Below are 21,525 nucleotides of genomic sequence, written 5' to 3'. Positions count from 1 at the left end.
AAAGGTGTGTGCTGCCAACCTGGTTACCTAAGTTAGTTCCCAGGTCCAACCAATTCCACGAGCTGTCCTCTGACTTCCACAGTAATACACATACACTCCCCACACCATACCCACCCATATGTATGATGAATATAATAAAAATTTAAAAACTTTAGAAGTGTTAACTTAAACATTGTTAAGTATTATTAATTATTGATTAATTATTAATAAAGTATTAATATAATAACTTGACCAGTCAGGCCTTCCCGTTCTCTCCTTCTCTTCCTCTGCTTTGATATTGACAGTCACAGCCATGGGTAGTGGAGACCTGACAACCGTGTCAATCTTGACTCACCAGTCAACTTTGAAATTATTCTGTGGTTGGTAGGTCCTGATGAGCAAAAGCTGTAGGATGCCATGCCTGTCATGGTTTTAACATGTGTACAGTTTTACATCTGCACGGTTGCAGGTTCAATTCCCAGCACTTATGTGGCAGCTTTCAACTGTCTGTAACGCCTGTTCCAGGGGATCTGACGCCCTCCTCTGGCCTCCCGGCACCAGACATACATGTGATAGGCAGATATACAGGAAGGCAAAATACCTACATGAATAAACAAAATTAAATGATGTGTTTTTGTATGTATGTGCATGAGTTTGTGTGTGGCACGTGTGCAGGGGGCTTTGGAGGCTGGAGACTACTATCAGATCCCCTGAAACTGGAATTATGGGTGGTTGTGAACCAACCCTGGGTCCTCTGCAAGAGCGGCTGTCACTCTTAACTGCAGAACTGTCTCTTCAGCCCCTATACCATGTTTTTATTCCCTTGTTTTTATTGGCTTATTATTCATAGAAATGATTCTATGTTTCTGTTTGTATTTGGAACACTGAGATGTCTACAACAGTCAGCTATGACTTCCAATATGAGAGTTGATAGGAGGCAGTAGAGTAAGGCAGTAAGAACTGGCTCTGACTCCTGGCCTTACTTCCTGTTCTTCTTTACCTCATAGACTTCTGTTTGCGCGTCTGTGATGGGCTAGTGCCTATGTTGAAGTGTTTGGGTTAATGGTAACCAATGAAAATTCCCATGTAGTCCTTGATTCTTGGTAACTAGTGAGTAGCAGATCCTGCTTGCTAATGGCAGCTGTATTATGAATGAGGTTTCCCTCTGTGTATCATCCATTTCTGGATAACCAATTCCTCCCAAAACATAGACCGGAACCAATAGTCCTTTGTCTCCCCCAGGTTCTTCTGAGGATCAAGCATTCTAGAGTGAAGGAGATTAGCTGTGGTTCCCTTCTGTGTTCCTAGACAGGATGTTGGCTTCCATGGTGGCTTTTCACCTGGCTGTGGGCAGAAAGCTTCTGGTTTTGGGTCTCTTCTGCAGCACGTTGTCCCTAAACGAACAAGGCAGCCTCCTCAGTGACTTTTCTGATTCAGGCTTTGAAATCAAGTAAACAGCTCAGCCCTGTGTTTTGTGCCACGGGTAAGAATAGTGGGGAAGTGAGGATGATTGTGGCCAGCTTGGAGGTTAGATTCCGTACTCCCATTGGCTTTTGAGTGTGCTCACCCTGGAGCTAGTCTCCACCTCAGCTTTTCTTCCAGCCTGGGCTTGTTTCACATTACTGTGTCCTAAGCCAGAGTTGATCCTCCCTGTCTATTTCTGCTGGTGTCCTTTCTCAGCCACGCAGTCAAACACGAGAATTACATTGGCCTCCTTGCTTATCACATCTCGTCAGCAACTCCCGTGGGGTTTTCCCTGAACATATGTCCAGAATTCACCCCTGCTCACCCTCTAGGCTGTCACCTCGTTGGTCTGTGCCACCATCCTCTCCAGGTTACTGCAGAGGTGCTCCCTCCACCTACCTGTTCTCCAGTCTCTGCAGCAGCCCTCCCCTTGCTGCCTTCTTCCAAAGGAGACAAATCATGGAGTGTTTCCCTGATGCTGAAAGCAGGAGAGCCACAGGCCTACTGCATTCCCAGGAGAGCCACAGGCCTACTGCATTCCCAGGAGAGCCACAGGCCTACTGCATTCCCAGGAGAGCCACAGGCCTACTGCATTCCCAGGAGAGCCACAGGCCTACTGCATTCCCAGGAGAGCCACAGGCTTACTGCATTCCCAGTCCTTGGCTCTGTGCATCTAGCCTTCCTTCCTGGGCATCTCCCTGGAGCTCATCATGCTACAGCCCTAGAGAATTTGCTCCTGACAACTTCCCCTCCTGGGCCTCCTCTTGCTTCCCCCACCCTTTTGGCAGCCAAGCCTCCCAAGGCCACACAAGTCCACAGCTTCTACAAGCTGCCTGCTGGCTTCACTCTTTCTCCTCTTATCACCAATTCCCTCTTTAAACTTCTGAACATTTATTAGACCACAAGTAGGGATTCCTGTCTGTTGTATTCATTACTGTAATGAGTGGCCTATCACACTTGTACATCCTTGAACCATTTTAAGAATGTAGGTATTGCCTTTCCATGCAAATGTGATCAAAATTAGGGTACCAGAAACATTTGTACGCCATCAACACAGAGTTATTTCTTGCCCAAGATTATTAGCCAAAATCATTTTGGAGTTTCCCTTATGTGAGCTGACTTGATGCAAGTTAGGCCTGTAAGTCAGAGAGTTGAGGTCCGTGGTATGGAGAATTAGAAGGAATATGTGCTTAGAGACCCTTATTTCCTTTTATTGTCTATTGGACTAAGAAAATTTGTATCTGTTGTGTGAGATGCTGGGGTTCTGATTGTGGAATGGTGCAAGCTTTACCTAAAAGAAGCCCCTTTCTCTTAGCCATTTTCAAACAAAATACATTGTTACAATCACCACAGCCATCTGCTGCACAATAGATCTCTTGAACTAATTCTTAAATGGAATTTTGTATTCCTTAACTAACAAACCAATATCCTGAGTATTGCCTTGAAATAGAGAAGTATAGACTGTGCAGGTTAGGTAAGGGTGGATTTGATGGCAGGAAAGGGGGGAGTCTGACACATTCAGGAAGGATAGGTACGAGGCTGTTGTGGCTCACCTGCCTTGCCAAATCCTGTTTGTTATGTGCATGTTACAGCGCTTGGTGCCATAGCCAAGGGAGTAAAATCAGGTCTGGTAGGGAAAGCAAACCACAGGGAGGGCTTGCGGAGGAAGCATTGTCTGGAAGTTTGGAAAGGTCTGAATGACACTTCAGGGGAGAAGGCCAAAGCCTGAGGCCGAGCCTCCACATTTTGAACCATCCCATTTTAACCAAAGGGATGCTGGAGGGCCTTGGAGAGCTTGTGTCTGCTTCATGACCTGTGTCTCAGTGGAGTGGGGCTGGAGTCCATCTGATAAAGGACATGGATAAGTGTGTGAGCAAAGGCTTGGAGCCTAAGGCAGATCAGTCACTAGGTATTAGAGCACCCTTGCTTTAATTAATTTAATTAATACATTACACTGCCTGGGATCCCCTTCTTCTCCTGGAATCTTCATATGGTCATGTCCACTAGGATCTCTTCAGTTTAATGATCTCTGAATTTTGGGGATAGATTTTTCAGAAGAAAGATTAAAATGATGATACTTTTTTTAAAGTCCAATACCAGCCCAGCTATTGATGGAACCCAGTGACCCACTTTACAAAAAAGTGTGAAGCTGATGAAGATGGGCTCTCTTTGTCTGTAGCTAAAGAGAAGCCAGGCAGCTTCTAAAGAGGTAGCTAACACATTGTAGTGATAACTTTTCCTTCTTCCAGAGGGCCAATGGCTCCCAAGAGGGACGATAGCACGCCTGGCTGGCTTCAGTATGGTGGTGGAGGGGCCTTTACTGTTTTCATTAGGAACCTGACCTTGCTCTTTCCTTGTTCTGCTTATGAGTTGAAACGGGTCATGTTTCTGTGAGTCACACTGTTCTCTGCAGAGAGCTCTGCCTCTGTACTGTTCAATTGTATTGAACACAGTAGGCATGTCTGTTCATAGTTCCTTTCCAAATATATACATGCTTGTATTTTCCAATTTTCGTTCCAGATTTTGGCGCTAATTGCATTTATCTGCATCGAGACTATCATGGAGTGTTCCCCATGCGAAGGCCTCTACTTCTTTGAGTTCGTAAGCTGCAGTGCATTTGTGGTGACTGGGGTCTTGCTGATTCTCTTCAGCCTCAACCTTCATATGAGGATCCCCCAGATCAACTGGAATCTAACAGTGAGTACACACCAGCTGTCTGGTTGTGAGAGAACGGACTGCTGCCTGGCTCTCAGGGAAAGTTGGAATCTTCTAGTTTGTTTTGGTGCTAAGAGCCATTTATAAAAGTACTGTTTCTAGAAGGTGTAATGGCTCACACCTATAATTCTAGCACTTTGGGGACAGAGACAGGGGATCACTACAAGTTCAAGGCCTTCTTGACCTACAGAAGGAATTCTAGACTTACTTGGGTAACATAACAAGACCTTGTTTCACCAAGTGACAAAATATTGATTCTGAAAAGATTAAGAATACGCATGAAAATACCAGAAACCTTAGGATACTGTCACATGCAGAGCCGTTGAGGGCTGCAGGTTTGACAGAAGGGACTTCTCTCATTGCTTTGGGTTCTTAGCCCCATTTGGACCCTCTTATCAATTGGCCTGAGATGCTCACAACTGGTCAGTCCTAGTGATATAGAAGCTTGAATGTCTGCTAAGAAAGTGTGTTCTCAGTGTATGAATACCATGTTTTAGATGTCACACAGGAAACAAATGCTGGGAGGTTGCCCTGGCTTCATTACCTTTGGATTTTTGGGAAGCTTGGCCTAATCCAATGATATGAGAACCTTTTTTAAAAGGTAATACTAAGCCAGGTGTGCTGGTGTAAACCTTTTATCCCAGCACTTGGGAGGCAAAGGCAGGTAGATCTCTGAGTTCAAGGCCAGCCTGGTCTACATAGCAAGTTCCAGGCCAGCCAAGGATCCATACCGAGACCTTGTCTCAAAAATAAAGTAAAAGATGACAGCAGAAAGCTGTGGGTAGGTTAATGGCAGTGTGTTGTCTTTCGGATGTTTCAAGGACCTGGGTTCAATGCCCAGCACTGCAGACAAATAACCCACACTCTGATGGTAAGCAGTGTTGCCAGTTTTGGTTGCTCTTTAAGTCAAGCCTTGGAACACAGGTAAAGGTGTGTTGTAAACTGTTTTTGCTTGCTTCCTCTCTGAGAGTAACCCTGTGGCACTGAGAACTGGAGAAACCTCTTGCAGGGCCTTAGTTGGAAAGTTCTTCCATTGTTTTGCAAATGACTCTACTTTTTCCTCTTTAGGATTTGGTCAACACTGGACTCAGCACGCTCTTTTTCTTTATTGCCTCTATTGTATTGGCTGCTTTAAACCATAAGACCGGGGCCGAGATCGCTGCTGTGGTAAGCAGACAACTGGTTTAAATCAGACTGTGTTTGCACTTTCTGAGACTTGCTCTCCTTTGTACCCAGGCATGTGTCCCATTCCCCTCCTTTAGTGTTTGCTATCCTGGCTTTGAGGGACTAAGATGAGAGGTGGTTATCAGGTAATAGAGAGCTCGCTCTGCATGCTCTGTGTTTCTGCCTTGCTGTTGATTTGTAAAGAACAAGAATCACCCTTGAGAAGGGTAACGGAGGATAAGTGGCTTTAAGAAACACTGAAATCGGGTGAGCATCAGAGTTGAGCAGGTAAAAGTCACATACTGCCAAGTATGGCCTCAGTCCCACCTCCAGGTCCCACTCGGGAGGAAAGAACTGACTTGTACAGATTGTTCTCCTGTGTGCCATGTGTGTACCCCCGACACACAAAGTGAATACATGTAACAAGCAGTTTGTTGAAAACCACAAACCTGACTGCCCTTCTCACATGATCAGGACATCTAGGGAGCTCGACTAAATAATTAAAACCCCACTTCATCTCGCCTGGTACTGCCCAGGCGAGAGCAGTAGGAGGTGTGCTTCTATAGAACACGGGCTCTGTGGCATAATGTCAGGTCCTCGTGTAAGACTCTGTTCTTTCTATATCATATTGTGTCTATATTATATTTTTACTTGTGGGACCAGTGACCATGAATTGCAAGCAATAAAAGTACTTTTGTGATTTAAAAATACAAAATATTCAAGGCCAGGCATAGTGGTACAAACCTGTAATCCCAGCACTCAAGAGGCAGGATTGCCTTATATTTGGCATTATGGCTTACATAGAGAGAGTTCCAGGTTAGCAGGCCTATATAGTGAGGTCCTCAAAATAATATCATCATCATAATAATATTAAATATTTTTCAAAAATGGACTGGAGGGCTGGCTTGGTTGGGTTAGTACTTGCCATGCAGGCATGAGACACTGGGCATGGTAGCAGGTATATCCATAATCCTAAAGCAAGACGGGGAGAGGGAAATCCCCAGAAGCCCTCGGGGTCATCTAGTATTGAGAAGGGAACTACATGTCACAAGACAAGCAGTGCACAGCTGGAAGATCCAAGAGGTTCTTGGACTGTCCCCCTAGTGACTGAGCTCTTCTTGTCTTCCACCCCCAGGGCATCTAGGTAGTTAGCATGCTCAAGTGAGAAACTTCCTTTTAAACAAAAAAGGATCGACAGCAGTTCTGACTCCACATGCATGACCCCTGCTGCCCCCACAGAAAAGGAGAGATGAAATAAAATAGCCAGACAACAGGTGACACACCTTTAACCCCATCATTCAGAGGCTAAGGCAGGTCTGTCTCTGAGTTTGAGGCCAGCCTGGTGTACACAGTGAGTTCTAAAAACAGTGGGATACACAGAGACCCCGCAACAGCAGCAGCACAACAACAAAGGGAAGGAAAAAATACATTTAAAGGATTTCAAAAGAACCCTCTTCAGTTGTTTCCACGCTAGAGTTTCTGTGGGTCACATGACTATAGCTTCAGACAGATAACAGCTGCACATTGTAGGACATATTGCTGTAAGGGGCTGCACACAGCTTGGGTCCCTATGACAACACTCAGCTTCTCCGGGACTGGAAACATGACTTAGCGGTTAAGAGCACTGTCTGTTCTTCCAGAGGTCCTGAGTTTAGTCCCCAGCAACCACATCGTGGCTCACAACCATCTGTAATGGGATCTGATGCCCTCTCTGGCATGTAGATATATGTGCAGATAGAGCACTCATACATAAAATAAATAAATAAGTCTTAAAGTGTGTGGGGGAAATCCCACTTGCTTCAGGGCACATGCACAAAGGTAAACTATGGCTGTGTATTTTAGATATTTGGCTTCTTGGCAACAGCAGCCTATGCGGTGAGCACGTTCCTGGCTGTGCAGAAATGGAGAGTCAGCGTCCGCCAGCAGAGCACCAATGACTACATCCGAGCTCGCACCGAGTCCAGAGATGTGGACAGCCGCCCTGAGATCCAGCGCTTGGACACATGAGAATGTCTGGAGTCCTCCCGCTGCCCTCTGCCCTTCTTCTAATCAAGTTTTCTTTCTCTTAGCACGTCAGATTTTTGTGTGAACCAGCTGAATTTTGTCCTGTTTGGTAAAAATTCACTTTGGGAAAGGTTGCCGAGAGTAGCCCAGTGACTGATCTGTGGTGGGCTGAAGAGGCCCAGGTCCTTTGGCATTGGGTGCCTGTGGGAGCAGCCGACTTTATTGACTGCTCTAGGTCTTAACTGTCTGTCTCAGAACACACGGTCTCACCTGACACTGAGCCACCCTGTCGTGTATTTGTGATGAGTCAAAGCCTTACTGAATGGCATTGAGGAGGGAATTCTATATCATAAGACCAGAAGCACAGGGATGGACCAGCCAGTGAGGTACTTGGACAGACTTCCAGCCAGTGGGGTGTGTGTTGAGTCTCTGAGACCCACCCTCCCTGTGTTCTGTCCCAGAGCATCTAGGCAGCCAGCGTGGCCGGAGTGGAGCTCTGAGGGCTCTGATGAATGGATGTGTTCCTGTAACTTCCTTGCCAGGCTTACATGTTACAGGGATAGGGAAAGCTAGCGTCCTAAGGGACAGCTCTATGGGACTGACTCCCAGAGCAGTGACCATTTGTCTCCTGCCCTGCTGAGAAATCACTTGATTCTTCCTTATGTGAATCACCTTCCTGTGGTCCATACTCACTTTCCAGAATAGGGGTCTATGACCTGTGCTGGGGTCCTGCCTACCTTACATTTCCGGAGGCTGAGTTGCAGTTTCAGCACTTTTACCTTCTCAGGTGAAAGCTGCAGAAGAAACAGTCCTTCCATTAGCCCAGGCACTTTGTCCACTTGCTGGCCTCATCATGGATCACATGTGTGTATGTGTGTGTTACAGAGTGGCACACTCAAGCTCACACTTCTATTGTATGGACACATCTAATTTTCTGAATATCCGAGACAAGTTCTACAGTGGTTCTAAGTCAGTTTTTCTAGGATTTGAAAATACTTGAATCTGTACCAGGACACACCCTTCTACGGATGTTCCATGAGACACTGCTATCATTCTGGGTACCTGAGTGTCTTCACTATGTTCAAAAGTCCTGGAACGTGTTAGGAATCCTAGTTATATATGGCTTTTGGATTGGTTCTTGATAAACTGAAGATTATTTTTGTGGTGGATGAGTTACACAGGCCCCTATGATGCTGTAATTTTATTAGAGACTAATTATACTTTTTTGGAAAGTTGTTCTAACATGTCAGAACTGTTGATGTTTACAGATCTTATTGTAGCTCTAAGATTTTGTGGCTAGCCTCACTAAGGAGATGTGGCTAGTGGGAAGATAGAGTGATGGTAGAGAGCCCCCACTCCCTTCTAAGGACTTTCATAGCCTGAGAGGTGTCCTTTGTTGTTCATAACCCAGAAGTAGGTGGCAAGGCTGCAGAGGAGAGACTGAGGAGGTGCTCCCTGTGCACCACGGCTCTGCATCATTCAGGGAAGAGCAGTGTTGTGAGGCTGAATAGCAAAGAAGGGCTATCGCCAAACACCACTGCAGGGCTCAGGAGTCCACAGACAATAAGGTCAGCTTGTATCTGAATGGGGACAGGGTAGGGAGCACTAGGGGCTGGTTCCCTAAACCCGGTATCCAGTGAAATCCAGTTCTGTTGCAGCTCCAGACTGGCAGTAGTCCAGGTCCCATGTTCAGAGGATGACCTGGCTAGTCCGGGTGTACCTCCCTCTCTGCTTCTTCAGAGGGCAGCCTGGACGTGCTGAGTCAGCGCACACTGTGCTTTACCAGCCTGTTGTGTGCTCTGATGTGGGGGCGTGGATGACATCTTGATTTGTATCTGTTAGTTTTACATGGTCATTTTGATGTTGTTGAGTATGTCTACATAATTAAAATTTGGCTTTTCTGTCTTGGAGAATTCCCTTTAAAATAGGGTTGCAAAGACTCAATCTGTATCAGATGGGGCCCACTTGGAAGGACCACCCTGAGCTTTATCATGTTACTGGGCCCCAGGAAAAAGCCACCTTTGAAGTGAGTCAGAAGAAAGAAGCATTCAGACAGGGTGTCTGCTCGGTTTCCCAAGTCCCTTCAATAAACCCGTTTATCCCGTGCTCAAAGGAGGCCTTCTGAGAAGTGTTTTGGCTGAAAAGAAATGATCCTGGGACCCACTGAGACCGTGAATACTGATAAATGATAAAATGTGGTGGTGTCTTAGGGCCAAAGAGACTTGAGAGCAATTTGCATCTTAGTGACAGAATCATTGTAATATTTATATCCCGGTAACTATTTAATATCCTTTGTGCTATGAAGCTTCCCCGTGGCCTTTTGTATATGTATTTTCTTGTACTATTTAACTAGCTCCCATAGAGCCAGAAGTGTCTTGTACACGTTCTAATAGCGTGATGCACAGCCCCCCTCACCCTGACAGCCAGCGTGATGAGGAAAAGCCATGAGGGAATAGGTTGTCTACAGTGAATGCAAAGACGCCTATATTTTTTCTGTTGTCCTTCTGTACAAACAGAAGGTGATAGATTTGGGGGAAAAGCATATTTTTGTGTTTATTAAGTCCACTGTGGATCAATGCCACTTAGGTTTGGGGCATTTTAAGTCAACCTTACCAGTCTCCATTTCCTGATGGGATGGAATTCCCTTTCTCGGTTGGAGAAAATGTGATGAGAGATGCAGTTGTTGGGAACATCTGGTGTGCTTGTGGAGACGTGGGGCCAGAGCCCTCTGGCATGTGGTAGTTTTGATGGATATTCACTCATCTCTAGAGAAAGTGTATTTTGACACTTGTTTTCTCAACTGGGTGCCAGCCACCACTCTTTTCCTCTACCCTCCCTGCCAAAGGCTCAGGGTAGGTAAGACTGCAGTCAAGAAAACCTAGATATGTATTGACTCCTAGGAAGGGCAAACACAGTGAGGTAGTGAATTCTTCTCAGAGAAGTTCTGTTTAAAGTATAGAGCCATGCGAGGCAGATTGCTTTTGTCTACAGCAAAAGCAAGAATTCAGTATGCTGCCCATATCTTTCTTAGCAATATGCTGAAACACCAGCGTGGGCAGAGCCTGGGCATCTCGAACCAGAAAGGACAAGCTCCTCACTGAGCACTCAACCCTAGGGTCCTTCTGTAGACCCCTAGCAGAAGACTCACGGGCAAGCCTGGTACGCCCTGTCTTCCAACCTGTGCTAGATGCTTCTGGGGAGAATTTCATGATTCAGTTGAAAACATTTCTTTTTTTTTTTTCAATTTTCTTTTATCTTGTTTAAAGTTTTCTATTGGTTCAGGCAATCTTAGAAGAAATGAAGGTCTAACCCTTGTCCCTGCATGTATATGAATTCTTGCTGTGAATGAGTCTTGGCTAGCCCTCTGTGATACAAACTCACCTTTTCTTGTCGATTTGCATGTACTGTTTGGAGGAAATCTCTTGCCTGTCTAAGAGGTGGCCTGAGGATTCATCCCTGCTCATGTCAGATTCCCTGTGGGTCAGTCTTAGGAGCACGGGCTCTTCTGTCCAACTTAGTAGTGACATAGGTGGTTCCTACTCTGCCATCTGTGTTCAAAACAGACAGAAGTCATCCCATGGTTAGTATGCTCCTGCCTAACTGCTTTTTTTCTGAAGATGTCATCTACATAGCAACAGTGACATTAAACAGGTAGCATTGGGGAGTGGGGGCATATACTATCTATGAAGAGAATTGTTGACTGATTCTCATAAGCTTAAAAAAAAAAAGTAGTTGCTGCTTCTAGTGTGTGAGGTTTCCAGGTACCTTTTAGTTCTTCGTAAAGCTGCAGAGTCTGAGATTCCTCTTGCTGTCTGGTTTCATCAGCACCAGCCCCACAGCAGGGCCAGCTAGGCAGAGTCTAGTTTGGTGGACACATGAAGTTTGTGTGACAGAGGCTTCAGTGGCAGCAGTGGGGAGACATAGATGGCACTTGATGTGTTCGTAACCCCTGCTGCCCTGGAACATGCCCACCACCTCCCCTCCTCAGAAGGGCCCCTGAAGGGCTGACTGTGGAGACCATGATTCCTCAGTGCTGACCTCTGCCTAGTCTGGGTCTGGGTCTGCCTCGAGTGTGCTCCAGGTAGGATGCAGACATAACACTCTGGGCTTTGTTAGCTTTCCTGACTCCTTAACACCTATTGTTTCTCTCTTCTCGGCAGACATCTTTAAAATAATCAGTTCTGTCTGGTTGAGAAAGTAATTTGGGATTTCTGACCTATCAGTGTTTACGTAGACATTGTCTCTGAAAGAAAATAGCATCAGTGTTAGATCTAAAATTTTCTTCTAAAAGGGAATGTTCTCTTGGGCTTCATGCTAGTCAGTATAGCATTGGATGTATGTTCTCAGGCTTTAAGACTTTTTCCCCCTTTCTAGTTTTCTCCTATTCCAAAGAAGCCCGAAGAGTAAAAGGGGTAGAGAAGGTTCACGCCCACTGAGCTCAAAGCACTAACCACTTCGCAGAATCAAATTTACATCGTGGGTTTTTGAACAATGTATTTGTGACATTAGTTTACCTCATCACCATCTTTATTCTGATACTTTAATTCAGGTGAGCCTTTGGTTAGAGGTTAGTATCACTTGGACCATGACGAGCTAGCAGAACTTGTTTGGTTATGATTATGGTTAAGAGCATGTCTGGAGCTACTTCAGGAGTGAGAGGTTTGTATTCTTTTGTAATTGTGTCTGATACCCTAGCAGGAAGTATTTTGACCTTCTTTAATCAGAAGCTTTTTATTCAATAGCTACCCAAGGAATCTACCAGGAGGAAGGACAGGGAAGGAAGACTTGTGTCTTCCACTAACTGGGCTTTGCTTCAGTTCTTTGAGAACTGATTTAGCAAGTTACAAAACTGTCCCTTTCCATGGCGCTGAAGGGTACAGCGATTCAGGGTTTAAAGAATTGCTGAGGTCAAGGGCTAGAGCGGGCAAGAACAGCTGTGTTACAGTCCAGGTTCACCTGTCCCAACTCTTTAGAAAACTAATACAAATAATGAAATTGACCCATTTGCCTGAAATCATTGCTTCTCGATAACTAGGTTTTGACATGGTCCCATGTGCAGGAATGCTGGGGAGAGAATCTGTCTGTGTGTGTTGAAGTTTGTGAGAGTTTAGGAACCCATGGAAAAAACACTAAGCTAATTATTTGTCTGTCTGTCCTCCCCCCCCCCCCCCCCCCCCAAGTAGGCAATTCTGTCTCTGTATATTTTGACAAACAACCACTTCACCTTCGGTGCCTTCCATGTGTCACATAAGCACTCTTGTCAATCATGGAACTGGGGCGGGGATGCACATTTAGTTAAAACAGATAACACTATTTTTGTAGCGTGATTGTGTCCTTTCAACATTGCTTTCCACAGTTATCGGTCCTGGTGTTTGGGCCATTTCCTCTTAAATTCTGTGTATTTTCCAAAACAACCCCGTCCAGCAAGTCCTGTCCCCTGCCCTGTGTGCTTCCCACACCGCACTTCTGCTGGTTTAGTCTGAGAGTCAGAGGATATTTCTGGAAAAAGTCAGGTTCTTGTAATCATGCTTGACACTGACTGTTTGAGACGGAAGAGCTGTTGCTCACCACCAGAAGAAAGTGTTCTCATTTTTCAACCGCGTGTCTCCTTCCTGCTTGCAGGGTCTGGTGAGAGCGTGCATGTGGCTACTGGGCCTCCGGTCCTAGCCAGGCCCGCGCTGCTGTCTGGCCTGTCACTGAGGAGAGGCTCAGTGCCGCTGTACCCTAGCCGCACTTCAGCCCTGCTCTGGGATTCACCCCCTGGGGCTTTGGTAGGGCTTTGGATGCGGCTGGCGGGTTTCTGGGTAGCCTGACTGCAGTAGGCCCGGTGCTGTGGAGGGCTGGGTGAGACCAGGGCACAGGGTAACCTAGTCTCCCATTCTGTTTTCCTGACCCTGCACCTTGGAGTTGTCTGGCCGGGAAAACCTCACTGAGCCGTTGCTGGGTAAATGTATCTCTGAGACATAAACTTGTAGCCCTTTGATTTTGTACTCTGAAGAGTCAAAATATGTAGTTCTGTGACAACAAGTCATTATGTGGCCGAATGACAGCTTTCTGCCAGGACAGGCCACGGCCACTCCATTTAACTAGTGGCACTCTGGGGGATGGTGTTTTTTGTTACCACATTTCATTTCTTGAGTTGGGTTTTCTTTGAGGATGGGTCTTGGTAGGTAGTCCTGTCTGACCCCTAACTTGTAGCAATCCCCCTGTTTCTTCCTCCTAAATGCTGGGATGGTACACAGAAGTGTACCACCATGCCCAGCTAAAGTTTGGCATGGGAATTCCAAGGTGAAGGCTGTTAAAAAAATTAATTTGTGCTGTTTGCAGTCGTAGCTTCCCATCCTGGCCATCTGACATTGCTACCACGGATGGGCCTCCCCTGACCCCCAGCTTTGACCCTGTGCATTTCAATGATGTGGGAGCCATGGCATTTGCTCCTGTTGATCTGCCAGACAGCAGGAAAAGCCTCACACTGCCCTCAACCTCCCCACTTTTCCTTTAAAGGACCAATTTTCCATGGTACTTGTCTTGATTGTTTTCATATTGTTCAAATCTGTATTTTTGTATGTAGAGGGGAATAATTTTCTCAACACTAATCACTAATGAATACTGTATTGTCATGAAGGAGTTCTTGTTTAATAAATGGACATATAAAAATGCTTTAGTCTTTCTCTCTCTCAAAGGCTTGGGTACCACTTTTGCAACAAGCTTGCCCTGTGGAGGTGAGATGGAACACAGTCAGCAGGCTGTAAAAAGACTAGACCAGCTTGCCAGGCCGTGGGGCATCACACAGCCTCTGCCTCTGACTGCCCACGTTTTCAGTGTGTGCTCAGCGACAGTGACCAGAATGTTTTGCTGCCTCCCATGTGCTTGGGCCAGAATGCTGACTAGGGTCCTGGTAGCAGCTGCTCTGAGGTCCCTTGCTCAACTAGTTTCTAAACCATGAAGCCTCACGCTTTGTCTGCCGCAGGACACCAACCTAGCTAGAGTGTATGCTTACCCTTTAGTGCCTCGACTACAAGACTGAGTAAAGGCACCCGTGGTGGTCGCGTGCTTCCCTGACGGCCTCAGTACGTACTGTCTTGCCACTGATGCCAGAGCTGCCTGGACTCGCTGTGCTAGTTGTGTGGAAACAGGCAGTCACTGCAGGGTGTCAGTTTGTTTTAATCCACTGTGGCTTTCTTTTAAGGAGGGGATTCACATGCAAGATAAAAAGGTTACAAATGCCCAAGACAAGGGCCCAGAACTCTGGCTCATTCATGGGGCCTCTTGGGTTACAGAAAAGGCCATTTGTTACATTGTTTTTATATAAAAAATGTAAAAGAAGAAAACACCATTAAAGACACATACACAGTATCAGTCCCCAAGTGAATATAGAGAAGATCCATGTCACCAGTGGTCCTACCTAGGTGTCCAGAGGGAGCACTTTGTCTTTTAGAATCCCCAGGAGGAGAGTGCTTGGCAGGGCCTGCCCAGCCACTTGTGACTTGGTCACTGCCACTACACTGTCTGTAGTGGCCCTGGTAAACAAATCTTTGGGTTCCTTTCTGAAAAGGTCTCAGACCCCTAATGGAAGACTCAGCTAGCCAGGTTTCTCCCTGTTTCACAGTGAGGAGGGAAACTCCTTGAACAAAGGATTCCTGAAAGTCATCGAAGTGCAGGGGTGAACAGGAGCACCCTGTGCAGACTGGGTCTGGTGGCCCAGCCTGCTGTGATTTCTGTCCCTGTTAATAAAAGAAGTCCCACCCCACCCTATGCTGCCACTTGAACTGAAGTGATTGGCTTCATTTGGTATGTGCTCCTCTGGGGCAGTAAGGTTAAAAGGGGCTCAAGGACTGAGGAGAAGGAAGGATATTCAATGTGCTCTACCATGCTAGCTCAGCAGCACCACGCCAGCACAGCTGGTTTTGAATGTGAGGCCTCAGGAGTATAATCTCTAGAGACTGGCTCCTCAGTTTTCTCTCTCATCCTACCATGCTCCTGTAGCCACGTCAGGACAGTATGGATGAGAGCGCTGAGTGGCTCCAGTTGTCAAGCGCAGACAGGCCTTCAGTCAGAGTCTGAGTCAGAGTTGGAATTCTCTTCTGAAAGGAAAGCAGAGGGGGTACTGACACCAGTCCCTGGTCTGTGGAGTAGGGATGGGGGCACCACCAGACAGCAGGAGACCTGGGCTCTCCCATCTTAGTGGCAGACTGGGCCTTGGGGCACAGGTAGGGTAGAGTAGGTACTTCTACTTAGCCCAAAACCCACATGCTTCCTTCCCAGGTGGTCCAAGCATGCCCAGACATCTCTCGGCCAAGGATATCAGAGTTGTACACCTGTACCCCTTTCTCTACCCCCATTCAGCAGGACAAGGCAGAGACAATAATTCTTATCCCTGAACTAAAATACACTGAAAGATGATGAGGCAACCCCCCCTACTTTTTTTGTAAAGCTATTTTATGGCTTTAGCCGTTAATATTCTGTAGAACCTTCTGGAACTGCCCCATAAGGCAAAGCACTGTACTCTAATGCCTGTCCCTAGGACTACCAGCTGTTTCCTGACATTTGTCACGTCCCTTCCCAAGCCCTGCTTCTTCCCCTCACCTACTAGCCAGGAAGGTACAAGTAGGACAGGCTTGCTGTATTCATACTTGGCATATAGGCCAAGAATTCTTTTATTGCAAGACAACTACTTTGCATTAAAACCATACAATATTTAAAATACATATTCATGGACCTTTATGCTGGACCTTTATTTGTGGGCCCTGAGCTGGCTGAGCATTTGCTACAGGTTCCAAAGGCCTGAAGACAGACAGCATCCAGGAACATTTAATTCACAGACTAGAAATGAGTTTGGAATGGCATTTATTTTTTTAGCACTCAGACAGTGTCTGGGACCCCCAATGGGAAGTTGGTGGCCCCTAAACCTAACCAACTAGGTCCTACTTTAGACATTAGTACTTAATGGAGAATATCTTATGGCCAAGAGCTGCCCTGAGCAATTCTAGTCCAGCACGGCACTGCTGACCTGCTCCAGAGAAGCACCTGGCTCAGGTGCACTTCCTTTGGGGAAAAAAGAACCAATCAAGCCAGGTAAGTAAGGGCTGTCATGAGTTCGAGACCAGCCTGGGCTACAGAGACTTCTAGGCCAGTTTGAGCTATACAGACTGAGGTCCTGTTTCAAAAACAAACTCAGCCCAGACAGAATCGAGGCCAAATTGTGCTGGTGTTTGCCTAGGTGCTGTGGGCCTCCAAGCAGGAAAGGAGCTGGTCTAGTACGTTGTTCCCAGAAGAATTGAAGTCCTGACTAGCTGTACTGGAGGCACATTAGGGATCCTCTAGAGGTGCAGACATACACTCACTTTCCCGATAAGCTGAGGCCCTAGAAGACTAACCTTGACAATGAAGGGGCATGACAGGTAGTCTATAAAACACTTCCCATGCTCCTTCAGCCCGTTTGTCCCCAAAGTGTTCCCAAGGAAGGGCAGAACCCTACAGCTGTCCTGAAAGTGGTCAGCTAGGTTCTTTATCAGAAACCACACAGACTGGCCACTCACCTTCTCTCCTGTGGGCGGTGGTCTCGTCCCCAGAGTCTCCTTGCTTGAGGAATTTGGCCACTTCGTTAAAGATCAGGTAGAAGTCAATTGCAAACACGATTGTGGCAAAAAAGCCAAAAACCTGTGGGATACACACATGGGATATGGCACGGGACAAATGATGGCTAGAAACATTGCAAGGACCTCCGGGTTCATAGACCAGGAGACGTAAGTAAGCAGCACTGAGAAATGTCCCAGGCAGGTACAGCCCTTGAGTTATTGCAAATAAGGGACACGGGTTGTGGGCCTGGTAGACAGCAGCCTCCCAGCTGAGGGCAGAGTAAATCTCTAATTAGCAGAATGGAATGGCAGAGACCCACACAGGGACCTAGGACGTAAGCAGGGGCAGGGTGTGCCCAGGTTCCGCTGTGGAAGTAGGTGCCAAGGGGGTGATCTGGAGCATCCGGAGGGACGGTTTGGGGTATCATCAGAGGGATAGGGCGGCCACTCACTCCAGCTGCTTTGTAAGCCCCATCTGAGTATTTGGCGACAGCAGTGATGGAGATGACGAAGTAGATGAGAGCAGCCGTGACGCAGCGCAGGAAGTCCTGAGGGGAGAGGGGTGTGTCCACTCTGTTCCGACCTTTCACAACGGGGCACGGCATGGGGACCCAACACACCCAGGCCCAGCACCCACGGAGTCCCTGTCCTGGCTCCACTTGCATGTCCTGGTCCTGAATCTGTTCCTCGTGTGCCTCTTGTCCCGAAGGCCTCCAGCAACCTACACTGCCCTGTCTCTGGTCCAGCTGTATTTTCTCTACAAATGGGTACAGACTAGGCTACAGCTTACTCTGCAGACATGGGAAGTGGAGACCATCTAGTTCCCCAAGAGTGGCTTTGCCACGGTGAGATCCACTTATGATCACAGACTGCTCACTCCCTAAGGTGGAGCTGCAGTGCTGGTAGCTATCCCCCCGGTGTATACACGGGCACTGGAGATTAAAGTCTCGAGAGCAGGGTTCAAGCCCAGTCTTTGGTGCCTTATTTTAGGGATGCGTTTTATCCATTAAAGGGCACTCTCTCAGGACTGCCAGGTCTTCAGGTGGTCACATAAGGCCAGGTGCCAGGTGACTCGACTCTAGGAAGTCCTGAGTTACCCTACTCTGCTGGAAATGGCTCAAATGCCTGTGGCTGAGGCACATTCCTCCAAGGTCAGAGCAACAGCTCCCCCTAGTGGCCATGAGCCATCCTTGGGTGCCCAGCTTCACAGACCAGCTCCTTCCTACCACCCATCAGTGATGTCAAGGGTGGCAGTGCTAATGGGTGGGCAGGGATGCAGATGTGTGAGGGTCCTGAATTATCTGAAGCTTTCAAAATGCTCACCATTGCTGGAGACAGTAGGACTGAAATGTGGAACCCCAGATTCTTCACGTGACAGCCAACCCAACCCCTGATCCTTACCATCATGGGCCAGCACAAGCCCTGCCACTTGTCATTCAGCTGCATGGCATCAGCAAAGAGGAAGTAAACAGCCAACAGAAACTCCAGCAGAGGCACCGTGAGGAAGGCAGATGCTGAGGACACCACGTAGCAGATGAAGGTAATGAACGAAAGGCCCTGCGGAAGAGCAAGGAGACTCAAACCCTCTTATCACCCCCAGTCCGGGACATAGCCCTAAGTCCTATCCCTTGCTGAATCCCTAGAACCTCATCTTGAAGCCCCAGACTCCCTAGCATTGGACTTGTGGGGCTGCTGAACTCTTTTAGCTCCATGACGGAACAGAGTCAACTTAGCTGTGTCCACAAGGGGGCGAGCCAGAGCTAAAATCTACTGTTTCGAGCCACCACACCTATGGAAACCTAACTTGATGACGTGCATGCCGAAGTGGTTACCGCTGAAATGGACTGGCATCTGCAGTTGAGTCTGCATGACTGAAAGTACAGGGGAGGTGGGTGGGAACGAGTGACAGGCTGAGCAATGTCAGCCAGTGTACCGTTCCGGTGGGGCGGGGGGATGCAGGGGTCTTGCCACTCCCACATCTGCAAATCTTCATTAAAAGAGCAATAGCTATGCATGAGGCTGGGGTTGCAGCTCAGCTGGTAGAGCACACAAAGCTTGCCTAGTGCATACAAAGCTCTGGGTTCGAGCCCAAGCACTGTATAAACTAGGCATGTGGTACAAGCATGTAATCTTAGCACCTTTTGGGGGGAGGGGAAGCAGAAAGACCAGAGGTTCAAAGCCCGCCTCAGCTTTGTATCTAAGGCTGTAGGCAGCCTGGGATGCACGAAACGCAATCTCAAACCGAGTTCCTGCTGTACCATTCACAGTCTCTATGAAAGGCAGGGTTAGCTATACCACATTGGCCTGGTTCACAGAGCTGGAGGTAAGAAGGATGCTAAGGCTGCTGGTCACTACTGCAGACTCTGTGCATGGCAGGGAAACAAGACAGGTCCGTGGCTTTTCAAGCCCAATTCTTGCTAAGGTTTCTTGACTTCTCTGCATCTGAAGACCACATGTGTGCTACTCACAGCCTCTCTTAAGCAGACCCAGTGTCACCCAGGTCGTGAGAGGGCATCAGAATCTGTACCTGGCATTTGAGGCGTTCATCTCCCTTCATCTATCACTGTGGACGGGTTGGAGCCTATCTATAGCTTAGTAGTTTCAGGGACTGTAAGGGGAAACCCAGTCCTGCAGGAAGTACCATGGCTGCTTCAGACAAATGAACTGATCTCAGGGACCTCACGCCCACCCCTTTCACTGAACACATCATGGGGGGAAGCTGAGCTTCCCTTGGACAAACAGGAAACTAAGGCTCAGAGAAAGACTTTTTGAGGTTGCCAAGAGCTCCTGCTGTATTTCCTTGTCAAAGGCTGCTCTATGTCTCTCTTCTTTCTGTTCCCGTTCTTCTTAAGAAAGTCTGGTTCTGGTGACACTCCCCTGCCCCAACACACACACATACACACATACACACACACACACATACACACACAGATTCTTGTTTTCTCACGCCCTAATTCTTGGTGGCTGCTTTCCCTAGCTCTCTATCCTGGTCAGACTCCCTACTTGCACGGGACCAAGGGAAGGAATGGCTAGCGATGGCTCCTAGACCCTATAAGCTTGCCCATCTTGTGAGTTCTGGTTGGCACTTACCCCCTTTCCATGAAGGGGTACTGGGTAGGGTAGGATTGAAACCAGTGGCCAGTGGATTCCAAGTCCCCTGCCCTATACCCCCAGAGGCTTCCAGAGATCTGAAATGGCCACTTGGTACCTCACTTAGGAACAAAGTATTAGGTTCTACTGGTGACCTGAGGGTAGTGCCTTCTTCATAGGTCCTGGGGTAAAAGGGAGAGGTCCTAGGGCAGAACCCCCGGTCCCTCCTATCCCCAAGGCCACTCGACAGTCACCTGTCAAATTTCCTAGCAGTTAAAGACACTGTCTCTTCTATTCCCGACTCTAAGTGGGAACAAGTCGGATATTAAGTTGCTAAGGATCTGAGCAACAAGTTGCTGTCACCATGGGCTGCTTGCTTCCTCTTTCCACTGTCCCTCCTCCCACCCCTTTCCCCATCTCCACAGGCTCCATGCCAGTTCCCGCCCCACACGTGATGATGCCGGGGTGTTGGGAGGACAAAGGAGACCTTCCTATCCGGGTGGGGACAAGCAGGGGGGGAGGAAGGAGGGCATGAAGTCACCCTGCTGGCTTGCCACCCCGAGACAGTGGTCGGCCTGACCGTCACTACGTGGCCCCAGCCTCACCCACTCCCCGGGGGCTCATCCCACTCCGCGGGATCTTCATCACACAGGCGGCTCGGTCTCTCCCGAGGAGGTGGAGGGTGTGCAGAGAGGGCGAGGCCAGAAGGAGCAGAGCGAGCGCAGCAGTCCGGGGGACCCAGAGAGGGTGGAGGCGCTTGAGGTCACACAGCAGCAGAGCTGCAGCTCTAGCGGGGTCCAAGTCCCTAAACCCTTGACCTCTGGTCCCTTTCCAGGGCCTCGAGGGCTGGAGAAGCCAGGAAGACCACGGCCCGGGCCTGATTCTGAATCGAGCTCGGCTACAGAGAAGCCGTAGCAAGTTTGGGGTTTGGGAGCGGTGGCCCAAATTCACGCAGTTCCCTGGGCTGGGGCGCGGGGACCTGGCTACACGCACCGGGGGAGCACGCGCACTCACCGACTCGGCCAGTAGGAGGCGGCCTTTGAGAGAGCAGAGAAAGGCGCGCGCGGGCAGCAGGGCTCGGAGCCCGGGCACTGTCCTGCCACTTCGGGGGCCATGCTCGGACTCCGGATCGGGCTCTGTCTCTGCGTCGGGGGGCCACATAGCGGCGCTATCTGGTCGAGTCGCGGTCTCACTGCCTCACCCACCGTTCTGGAGGGAAGCGGAAACCCGCTGTGCGGAAGAAGAAAAAGTGGAGTTAGACTAGGCCGGGGACTCATCCTCCTCTGCCCCGCCTCCACCTCCCCCATCCCCACCCACAACTGCCCCTCGAACCCTGCCCCGCCCACCCTCTCTCCGCCCGTTCTCTACGAAGCCCCCCGTGTTCCTGGGACGCTGCCCTACCCATCCGTCCCCTAGACTCTCGGATCTCCGCCTCCCCGACTGTCCCTCTGACTCAGTCTTGCCCATATCCTGCCCCATCCTTCCAACCACACTCCTCATTGCTCCTCAGACCTAGTCCAGCCTGTCTCTC

At 48.4% G+C, this 21,525-nt stretch overlaps 2 protein-coding genes across 2 annotated transcripts in view; one reads left to right on the top strand and one right to left on the bottom strand.

Moving 5' to 3' along the window:
- Positions 1-7,673, top strand: part of CMTM4 (CKLF like MARVEL transmembrane domain containing 4) — a 35,339-nt gene extending 27,666 nt beyond the window's left edge. Inside the window, exons 2-4 of the mRNA XM_080936843.1 lie at positions 3,964-4,140; positions 5,227-5,325; positions 7,165-7,673. Coding sequence (XP_080792969.1) covers positions 3,964-4,140; positions 5,227-5,325; positions 7,165-7,329 — 441 coding nt within the window. The 3' untranslated portion in view covers positions 7,330-7,673. The remainder of the gene's footprint in view (positions 1-3,963; positions 4,141-5,226; positions 5,326-7,164) is intronic.
- Positions 7,674-14,524: 6,851 nt separating this feature from the next.
- CMTM3 (CKLF like MARVEL transmembrane domain containing 3) lies at positions 14,525-21,372 on the bottom strand. The gene is made up of 6 exons (XM_080936840.1): positions 21,341-21,372; positions 21,009-21,224; positions 18,306-18,461; positions 17,357-17,452; positions 16,866-16,986; positions 14,525-15,410 (listed from the first exon to the last, which is right to left on the bottom strand). Exons 2-6 carry the CDS (start codon positions 21,153-21,155, stop codon positions 15,376-15,378), a joined length of 555 nt encoding a protein of 184 aa, XP_080792966.1. The 5' UTR covers positions 21,156-21,224; positions 21,341-21,372; the 3' UTR covers positions 14,525-15,375.
- Positions 21,373-21,525: the final 153 nt, after the last annotated feature.

Source organism: Micromys minutus (assembly GCF_963924665.1).
Source record: "Micromys minutus genome assembly, chromosome: 24".
In the NCBI taxonomy this organism is placed as follows: Eukaryota; Metazoa; Chordata; class Mammalia; order Rodentia; family Muridae; genus Micromys; species Micromys minutus.
Note: the sequence above shows the minus strand (reverse complement) of the source record. Positions and strands in the feature narration are given on the sequence as shown.

Coding starts and splice junctions, on each gene's coding strand:
- CMTM3 (XM_080936840.1), bottom strand. CDS start 21,155: ATGTGGCCCCCCGACGCAGAGACAGAGCCCGATCCGGAGTCCGAGCAT. Junction 17,453..18,305: donor GCTTGTGCTGGCCCATGATG/GTAAGGATCAGG, acceptor CTCTCCCCTCAG/GACTTCCTGCGCTGCGTCAC. Junction 15,411..16,865: donor CACCGCCCACAGGAGAGAAG/GTGAGTGGCCAG, acceptor CTTTCCTTTCAG/AAGAGAATTCCAACTCTGAC.